We start from the raw sequence: 10,676 nt of genomic DNA, 5'->3' as shown, positions 1-10,676 counted from the left end.
TCTCCGCCTTGAATCTGATTTCAAGCTTATCAACTTGGTTTTTACGCAATCTAAGATTATTCCTTGGAATTTATATCATCGTTGGCAGAACTATTTGGATTTTATTAAAAAAAACGAATTTCAAGGTCACTCACATTTATAAAGAAGAGAATTGTTGTGTTGGCCGTATGACGAATGTTAGTATTTCTATCTCGTCTCACTTGGTGGGATAACTTGCCAAATTCTATTAAGGATGATTTTCATCATAATAGATTGTGTCTACCTTTGTATAAATTCTACACACTTTTTCCCTTGGTAAGGTTTTCCATGCAGCATTTTCCCTCAAAGCAATAGTGTTAGGTTAATCATCATTATCATTGTCTGAATTTCAATTTTCCAAGATAATGGAATTATTAGGGATGATTTTATTTAATTGTATTCAATTATGTGGCTGATAATTAAAAAAAAAATAATCAAATATATGAAACCGAGTTACAATAAAGTTTTACATATATTGATATAAGACTATTTGAAATGTGAAATCAAAGTTCAAACACACCCATTATTTTGCTAATTTTTTTAAAAATTATAAACATTTTTATTAGTGTTAATTGCTTTAGTTTAAATTTGAAATAAACTTTTTTTTTTTTTTAGAAAAAACAACTGTACCTTGAAGCTTGGACTTGGTTTTTCTTGGCCCTAGCAAAATTAGAATAAATATGGATAGTGCCCTGGTTCGACTGCACAAGTTTGCAAGTAAGGAAAAATCAATGCAGAAGATGCATAGGAAGAAGGGGAATTTTTTTTGGTGGTAAGCGGATCCTTCATGCGATAGAGCTTTTTTTATCGAACCACTCCCTTCATTTCTTCAATGATCAATGTTTTTACATAGATTGTCCCACCTTCTACATATTTATCAATCACACTAAAATAAAAAGAGCTATCTAATAACATCAATTGGTGCAACAAAAACTTGTTTGTTAGAGGGACAAGTTCTAAAGATTTTGATTTTAATTTTGTGAAACACCACAACGCAGCAGAAGAAGATGTACACAGCTCAAAAATAGAGAAAATGAAACTCACTCACCCTTAGAAAACTTTTAGCATCATATATATCTTAAGGTATTCATATACACCCTGTCACAAAAAAGGGGTATATGCATATACATATAGGATATCTCCCCCCATCTATTTCCTTCAAATATCTTTTCTGGAACTGATTTTACTGCAGTAATTCAATACAGTCGTACATTTAACTCCTGGAAGATCAGGCTGCGAGTTTAGAACTTCGAAAGATCCTATCTAAGTAAGCAGAATCTTCCCTATGATGCTTTCGGTGAGTTTGATTGACCAGGAAGCAAGCAACCTCATGCTTATTCTAACAGAACAATCCCCAACATGAAACTCATTATATACACTAGTATTTAGTAGAGAACAAACAGCAGCAGATTATACATTAATTGTATGCGGATCAGTCTAATGATTTTCGTGGGTGGAAGAAATCGTCATCTGCTATGTACCCAACCCACCAACATCACACAAATTCTACTAGATATATCCAAGATACAGCTTCTGTTCGACATACCGAGAGATTCATTTTACATTAATTTGGAGAAGTTTCCTATGGCAATCACCATTTCAAGCACGTTGCTACTCAGCTCCAAGCTAAGTGCTAAGTGGCAATACTCTAAGAGACTATACATGATAAATAACGTTGAAGTCGTGTGGGTTTAAAATGTTAAGGACCATGAAAGGAACTCCTACAAAAGACCTTCCATTCTTATGCCTATGCATCCACAAAATTAGGTTGTTTTCACTTGTAAGAAATGAAATAAGTTGTAAGGGTAGTCTTGTACACGAATTGAAATCAACAAAATAATAACCTACGTAGCACGGACACTTTAGATTGAAGTCTTGTCAAATGTCCAACACGTGTTCAGTATCAAGTTTCGACATGACACAAACATTGTGATTACATTCAATCATTTACAAATTTTTCTAGCGTCGATGTGTCAGTGTCATGTTTAGTGACCGTGTATGTATCAATGCTTCATAGAAGAAGATAACTACTTATCATACTACAATATCGAGTGTAAGAAAGAAAATTTCTTACCCAAGGCTGAAGGTAGCAGCAGAGTCCCTTTAATGTTGACTATAGCATTTCAGCATAAGAATCTTTGTTGCAGGAAGAACAATTAAGATATTTCAGATTTCAGTACAGCAAACTACTAAGTATCGTTAATTTTCAATGATGAAAGTGAATGTTTTATAAAATATGAAACCAAAATAAGTAGTGCAAAATCAGAGAACAAAGCATATATTTGGTTTTTGCTTCTTTCTACAACAACCACATACTTGAAGTTGAAACTTTATATCCAAGGAATGTTGAAATTAAAAAAACAAAAAATACAAAGTTTCCCTTCCCCTAACCCCATCAATTAAACAAACCCAATTATGGATCCGAAACTCGCACACATTCCTTTGAGTCATTTTCACAAACACTACACATGCATTAAAAACTAACTAAGAAGAGCCACCACCAGGAGTATTACGAAGCCTATAAATGATGCGTCCTTTGGAGGAATCATATCGACTAACTTCAACTCTAACTCTATCTCCAGGAAGGATCCGAACGTAATTCTTTCGGATCCTTCCAGAGATATATCCAAGGATAAGGTCTTCATTATCGAGACGAACACGGAACATTCCGTTAGGGAGGGATTCTGTGATGAGACCTTCGTGGACCCACTTTTGCTCGCTGGCTTTGTCGGGGGTTGAGGACTTGGCGGCGACGGTGAAGATGGGTAGTGGAGTGGGGTTTAGGGGGGATGGAGGGCGGAGGAAGGATGGGGTGCGAAAGTGGAGAGTGGGGGTGTGGAAAGAAAAGGAGTGGGTGGTGATGGTAGAGGGTTGGCGATGGTGAATGATTGGGGCGTGGAATGGGATGGAAGATGAGGTGAACATGTTTCTGCTTTTAGGGGAATTGAAGGTAGTTTGATGTGTTTGATTGTGGTGTGAGGAAGATGAGATTTTTTTAGTGGGAGGGATAAGGTTTTGCTAGAGTCATTAGAAAAGTAAGGATCGTAAGACAATTTTAAGATGAGGATGTAATTGAAAAGAGTAAACCATTACATTAGTATGTTTTTTTTAAGTTATTTTTAACGGGGTTTGCTAGAAAACACACACTAGTTTTTATGTGGGAGTGTTTTAGCAAGTAAATAACTAAAAAGTGGTTAAATACACCCTAAGGTGTATGTTGCTATAACACACCTTCTAACAATAACAAGTGGGTGTGTTCTAGCAAATCCTATAGGCATTTGCTAGAACACACCCACTAGTTTTTATGTGGGAGTGTTTTAGCAAGTAAATAACTATAAAGTTGTTAATTACACCCTAAGGTGTAGCTTTGCTAAAACACTCCCACATAAAAATTAGTGGGTGTGTTCTAGCAAACCTCATTTTTAATTGGGTTAAATATGTTTTGTATATTAACTTTTCGTTTTAGCCTCTTTAAAATTTTCCTTCAATTTTTAGTCTATATAAAATTTTCATTCGCTACCTTTGGTCCTTATATTTAAGTATATTTTGTATTTTTTAATGAAATTGTGCATAAAAGTATAAAATATTGTAATAATCACTCAAAAAAAAATAGAATTTTTTAACAAAACATAAATTAAATATAAATTTTTTATCGCTAAAAATATAAAAATTCATATTTAATTCATATTTTGATAAAAAAGAACTCTAATTTTTCTTGGGAGAGATCCTTATAATATTATAAATTTTTCTGGAAAATTTTATTAAAAAATATGAATTCTACATATGAGTTTACTTTAAAGGAGGGTCCAAATAAATTTTTTTGGATGACTAAAAATTGAAGAAATTTTTAGAGGGACTAAAACAAAAAATTTACATATTTATAGAGACCAAAAACATATTTAACCCTTTTTAATTTAATCTATGACTTTATTAATATTTTAAATAAGTCATTGTCTTTGTGAAAAGTTTTTCGATTAGGTCCTTGTCTTTATGTTTTTGTCACATAACGAGAGACTTAATTGAGAAACTTTTGATAAAGACAGAGATTAGTTTGAAATATTAACACAGTCATGGATAAATTTGAGAATGAGTACACTGACATGAACCAATTTGATGATTTACTCAATTGAAAAACCAATAAGCACAATGAATTACGTTTTTTTTTTGTGAAAATCATTTTGATCTATAAAACTGTAGACTTGTTCCTCATAAAAAAAAAACATAAAACTAAAAAAGAAAGAAAAAAAACACTCAATAGTATTTAGATTAAATTGCTAAAAAACTTATTTCAGATTAATTAGAGGTCTGAATTTGAATGCATCATGAGAATGCAAAAATGTTAAATCTATTAAAAGAGAATTTTGGGATTTTTACAGTGTCATGTTTACGACCAAAACAAAAAGAAATTGTGGAATTTCATGTCTACTTATTTTCTTACATTTTTTTTTGAACAGACAAAAATGGAATATATTAATACCAATAACGTAATTGTTCCAGCACAAGGTGTGCCAAAACAATCACGGAAAGATACACAGTCTAGTCAAAGTTACAATACAATTAGTCGATACTCATACAAGTAAGCGGGTTCGACCACCAATTATAAGTACCAAAGCTAAAAACAACATTACTAGCTTTCAACCACCACAAGGAATATGATTTTACTTTTTCTAGCATATGCGGTATAGAACTCTGTTTGTTTCTGAAAACTCTATCATTCCGCTCTTTCCACAAAATCCAAATACACAGGAGCCATATCAGATGAAAAAAGGAACGTCGCGCTCTCAAACCACCTGCATAATTAATAAATTATAAGAAGTGGTCTGTTATAGACTGAGTCTCGACCCCAACAACACCAAGCCAAGCTCGCACCAACGGCCACAACGCACCAAAGTAAGGACAAGACAGAAATATATGATTCAGATCCTCAACATTCCCACACCCATCAATGCAAGACCGCGCCTCCATAGATAAGACCCCACGGAGTGCCAAATTATGTTTAGTAGATAATCGGTCCCTCATCAAGCGCCACGCAAATATGGAAACTTTCAAAGGAACCTGTTTATGCCAAATCAACTCATAATTTTGATGAAAGATGGGTTGTTCATGCGATGTCAGCATATCATACACACCACGAACCGTATACCCACCTATCGGATCCGGTAACCAAAGCCACCTGTCAGAAGATGAGTCGTGCAAAGTAACTGTAAGTAAAAGTTCCCTACACTCCTCCACCAACTCTTCCTCCCAAACCCACAATCGACGACGCCACTTCCACGCCCCCCACCAACCTCCACACCCTGCTGGAACATGTTCCTTACTGTAACATCTTTGTTTACAGTCAAATCAAAAAGCCGTCTAAAACGCACACAAAACGGAACATTTCCGCACCAACAATCACGCCAAAAATCAGTCTCACCACCATCTCCCACCTGTCTCCTAATACCAGACACAAACCAACCCTCTCCACCCTCTCCTATCCCATCTCTAATCCTCACTATCTCCCGCCACCAAGATGAGCAACTCCGGCCCCCATCTTCCAAACCACCATCCTCCGCACCATACCTAGCCACCAACACCCTACGCACAATCCATCTCTCTCTACTAACAACCTCCAACACCATTTTCCTAATAAAGAAATGTTAAACTCCCTCAAACTCCTAACACCCAACCCTCCATACTCCTTCCTCAAACACAAAGAATTCCAACTAATCCAAGAAATTTTTCTTTTATCCTCACTCCCCCCCCCCCCCCCCCCCCCCCCAAAAAAAAATTTATTTAACAAAGATTCAATGGAAGAGATTATACTTGACGGAGCTTTGAAAAAGGAAAGAGCATAGACAGGAAGCGCAGTCAGGACAGATTTGAGAAGGATCAACCGACCACCAAAAGAAAGAAACCGACTATGCCAACCAGACAATCTAGCTTTAATTCGATTAACAACAGGCTCCCAAAACAATAACCGGCGCGGATCGCCCCCAATCGGAAGCCCCAAATAGAGAAACGGCACTTTACCCACCTTGCAACCTAACACAGAAGCTGCTTCAGACAACCAAGAATCATTGATGTTGACACCAACCAGAGAGCTTTTATGAAAATTTACTTTCAAACCAGACATGGCCTCAAACAAAACTAAACCAGCCCTCATTGCACGAACATTACCCCAACTTTTATTACCAATTAGAAGTGTGTCATCAGCGAATTGTAAGTGAGACACCACCACAGAGTTGGCGCCACCCACCTTGTATCCTGTAAAGGTACCTGTATCAACCAAGGCTTTCATCAATACATTCAGACCTTCTGCTGCCAGTAAGAACAAAAAAGGCGATAAAGGATCACCCTGACATAAGCCCCGCTCAAGAGAGAACTCATCTGTCGGACTGCCATTCACTAACACAGAAGCAGTAGCAGTACAGACACACTCTTTAATCCATTTTCTCCATAAAGTCGGAAATGCCAGACTACCCATAACCTCATCAAGATACCCCCATTCCACAGAGTCATACGCCTTTTCAAAATCCACTTTAAACATTCAAAGCTCTTTCTTCGATTATTTGTCTAATTTACTAAAAATATCTTCTGGTAATTTTTTATGGGGTTTTCTAACCTATACAACATTGCATAGGATAAGGTACAATAAATGTACATCTTTTTTCAACATAAACAATCATATTAATTATTCTTTTTTTGAAAAATGATTCTTTTTTATCTATCATATTAATCATTCTATTTTTTTTTATCCATTGATCAATACAACAATATTATTTTTTATAAGTGTGTCATCATTATTAAAAAAAAATCCTACTTTTTTTATATCCCTTACGTCTTCTTCCAACGACACAGCATGATGAATCAGTTCATCTTTCTCCACCGCAGTCATATAGTGAGTCAAATGCCCCGAAAATTAGTGAGCCAAATGCCAAAAAGACGTAACCTGACGACAATGTATTTTAGATGCTGCATGCTTATTTTATTCTTCAGCATTAGATAATTTTCCTTGAAATTGTTCCTAGAAATAATTTTGATTGTGTTTTAGGATTGATTTTCTCGGTTGTTGCTTATAAGGGTGTCATCAAAGAAGGCTAAAACACTTCATTCCGTGTCTTATTTGTTAGGTTACGTTTTTTTGATCAATGTTGTTGTATTTGGATCAGAAAATTGCCCAGAAAATCAATGTTGTTGTATTTGATGACACCCTTATAAGCAAATATTGTTGTATTTTCCTTACTTCCAAAAAATCAATGCTTAGCCATAACGCTTATTTTTTTATCATTAGGAAAACTGCTCGGAAAATTGGTGACACCCTTATCTAAAATAATGTTGTATTTGATCAATGGATAATTTTCATTGCATTTGTTATTAGATGCATTTGTTATTAGATGTAATCTTTATTGTTGTAGTATGAAGTTTTTGGTGGTGGTCAGGGTTTGAACCCTGGACCTTACATATATTATGTATTGTTCCTATCAATTGAGCTAAACTCATGAGAACGTTGTAGTATGAAGTTATAAAAAAGTTGAATGATTAATATGATAGAGAAAAAGAATCATTTTTCAAGAACAAATTAATTAATATGATAGTTTATGTTGAAAAAAGAGGTTCAATTACTGTACCTTATTGTTAGAAAAACACAAAGTGTTTTTCTAAAAACTATTATAACTACTCATTACATTGACAAATTGACAATTACTCAAAAAAAAAATGTACTAATTGATTGGTCTCTCACTCAAATGAAAATCTAATTAAATCATCAACTCTTCATTCTCTTTTTTTTTTTTTTTGTGGGAATCAACTCTTCATTTTGTTTGTTACTTCTATCATTAGTTCATATGAAATTACAATCGAACTGTCTCTCTAAATCAATTATAATATAATATATAAAACTAACAATATTATATTAATATTCTTTTTGTTTTAGTGCTCCTAAAACAAAAAACGAATGAACAAAAGAATGAAATGGAGGGTCACCGAATTTATCAAATATCAACATAATAATAACAACAACAGAACAAAAGAAGATGGATATTCTTCAAAAAAAATAAGATGGAAATTATCACCCAAAAGAAAGAAAGATGGAGTAGTCATCACGTTGTGATGGCCTCGGGTGGTTTATAAGAAATGGACCATTATTAGCATTTGACATGAATTTTTTATCAGATGAGTTTTTATCCGCCGCAAGGTATAAGTTAACTTCTTGGCCTTATCAAATAGACACCGAATCATAACATACTAGTCAATGTAATGCATCCTCGAGCAGTTGGGGTTGTTTTTTAAGGCTGTAATATGCCAATTATTTTTTCCACTTGATGCAGTTTTTGTGTACCTTGTTTTTTTACCATATTATGGGATGGTTCGAATTATATAAATTTGTTTCAACAACATAATAAGACGGTGTAAAACAACGTAGTCAAACACGCAAAAGTTCACGGATCGGTCAAACATAAATCTTCATCTGGTCTAACCATGAGAGCCCGAATTTCATCATAGTTCCTGAGCTGGATCAAACTTTTTCGAATATCTTTGAAAGATATGACCAATGAAGCGTCCAACTCGATCGATTATTTAGAACTATACTGACCAAATAACAAGAACATGGTTCCCAAGCCATCATAGTTCCTAATCTTCAATTGGGTGAACTAAACCCTTCCAACTGAATCGGTTCATGGACGACGATACTCAACATTGTCCATTGTCCTTATGTCTCTATGACTAAGTCGACAACTGATTGGAATGAACCAAGCACACCAATATATAGAAGTTTATGTTCGTCGTGGACCACATAAATTATGGGTTCAACGTGGACCACAGAAAAATCATGTACTTCACATGTTTAGATTATAAAATCTGAAAAATCCCTCACCCTACGAAATACGAGTTTTAACACAATTTTGGACCAGTTCATATTGTATAATTCGAATAATTATGGGATGATTTCAGATTATATAATCCAATCCATTTCTAAGTGTGGACGGTGGCTTGCTTAACATGGATTGACTGATCAGCAAGACCTGGCCACGTTTTCTACCATCATCAATGGACCATTACACTCTATGCATCCATTCTTCACAAATTCCTATATAAATACCCAACAATCCTTCACAAATTCTCATTCCATCTTACATTCTTTCTTTCTCTTTTATAAATTTCTTCTACATTGTTCCACCGTTAGCCTTTCATATAAAGGTTTCTTTTATTTTATAGGGATGGTATGATGAATGGTCAAAGAACAATGTCACACTTTGTAAATCAGTAGTAAGGTTGCTCATTAGAGTCGCCTTCTTCCACCAAATTTATCTGTACCCCTCCCCTTCTCCCTTCCTAGAATGCGAGAGGAAACAAATCTTACCCTAGCCTCCTTCCCCTCCATCCTCTTGCACTAAAGATTTAGCTTTAGGTGTCTTATAATTTCTTGCAGAAAACATTATGTTAATGTAAATGTATTGCGAAAGTATTGATCAATTAATAAAACGAGAATTTGTATTATGTTTGTCTCTTTACATTTATTTGGTTTTTGTCATTTTCAATTACATCATCTTAATAATATGTTATCTGATTTATAATCTAGGCAAAACAAGTTTTTAGATTATATAATACGAATCAATATTAAAGAATTTGAATTATATAATTTGAGCAAATGATATTTTGAAAAGAAAAAAAAAAGGATGCGCGAGAAACAAAGAGTAAAAAAAAAGTAATAGCTAAGGATATGATAAAGGAATATATGATAGTGTAGTGGCCAAGAAATCAGGTGTCTACTTATCATTTATGCATGTGGATTAAGTGGCTGATTCAGGATCGTTGCACCTTGAAGGACTGTTCAATGTGTCAACGAACCTCCCCAGTTCTCCATTACTTTATTGATTATTGCATTCATCTTGAACACTACCAGATATTCCTTCAGATATTTTTAGTTCATCCGACCTCTTATGCACAAGTTCGTTTTGACACACAATCTAATTTATGAATAATGCTAGCAACAAACTCTAAAGATTAGCAGCAAAAGTTGATGATACAGAAAGCCATGATCATTATATATCTCATTATATTCGTAGATATAGGTAAGAAATTATGTTACTTGTTATTGTGTGTTGAAAAACAAAATACACCACTGCAAGAAAGCATAGAATCCGAAGTACCACAAGTACCGTACGCGTATCCGGTACGAGTACTTTACCATTTTAGAAGTATTCATGCTTTAGAGTAAAACAAACATTCAACTCAACTGTTAAATTTATTATATCACTTACTTTTGAAGAATAAAGGACTAAATATTAACTTCTTAAAAAAAAATTGATTTTGAATTTTCATTATGATTAAAACCAAAATACTATTTTTCTTCGAATTGACGTCACGTTATTCATAAAATTAAAAATCAAATTAACATCACCTATATTTTCAAGAGAGATATTGACCATCCAAGAAAATGTCAAAGCAAGGAAAGATGTTTTAACTGCCTGAACTTCTGTTTTCATGCTAAGATGATGGCAGTCAGTACTAAACCATAACAATTAAGGGAAATGTTAAGGAGTGCCCCCTTTAAAGGCTTTAAATAGTAAGTTTTTTATAGAAAAGTTTTTTATAGAAATTTGTATAATCTATGCATTGAAAATTGAAATATTTAACTTTCTTAAAAAATAGTAATTTCTTATTTTGGATTGCTT

The 10,676-nt window shown here is 34.1% G+C and overlaps 1 protein-coding gene across 1 annotated transcript; it reads right to left on the bottom strand.

Moving 5' to 3' along the window:
- Positions 1 to 2,280: 2,280 nt before the first annotated feature.
- Positions 2,281 to 3,073, bottom strand: LOC146899219 (Nucleic acid-binding, OB-fold-like protein). Its single transcript, XM_085732926.1, has one exon. It carries the CDS (start codon positions 2,941 to 2,943, stop codon positions 2,503 to 2,505), a length of 441 nt encoding a protein of 146 aa, XP_085589052.1. The 5' UTR covers positions 2,944 to 3,073; the 3' UTR covers positions 2,281 to 2,502.
- Positions 3,074 to 10,676: the final 7,603 nt, after the last annotated feature.

This window comes from Medicago sativa, chromosome 8, assembly GCF_051527215.1.
Source record: "Medicago sativa cultivar Bolivia chromosome 8, Bolivia_mono, whole genome shotgun sequence".
Lineage (NCBI taxonomy): Eukaryota > Viridiplantae > Streptophyta > Magnoliopsida > Fabales > Fabaceae > Medicago > Medicago sativa.
This window is presented reverse-complemented; position numbering and strand designations above follow the sequence as displayed.

Bases quoted from the DNA above. Each gene is read 5' to 3' on its own strand.
- LOC146899219 (XM_085732926.1), bottom strand. From the start codon at position 2,943: ATGTTCACCTCATCTTCCATCCCATTCCACGCCCCAATCATTCACCAT.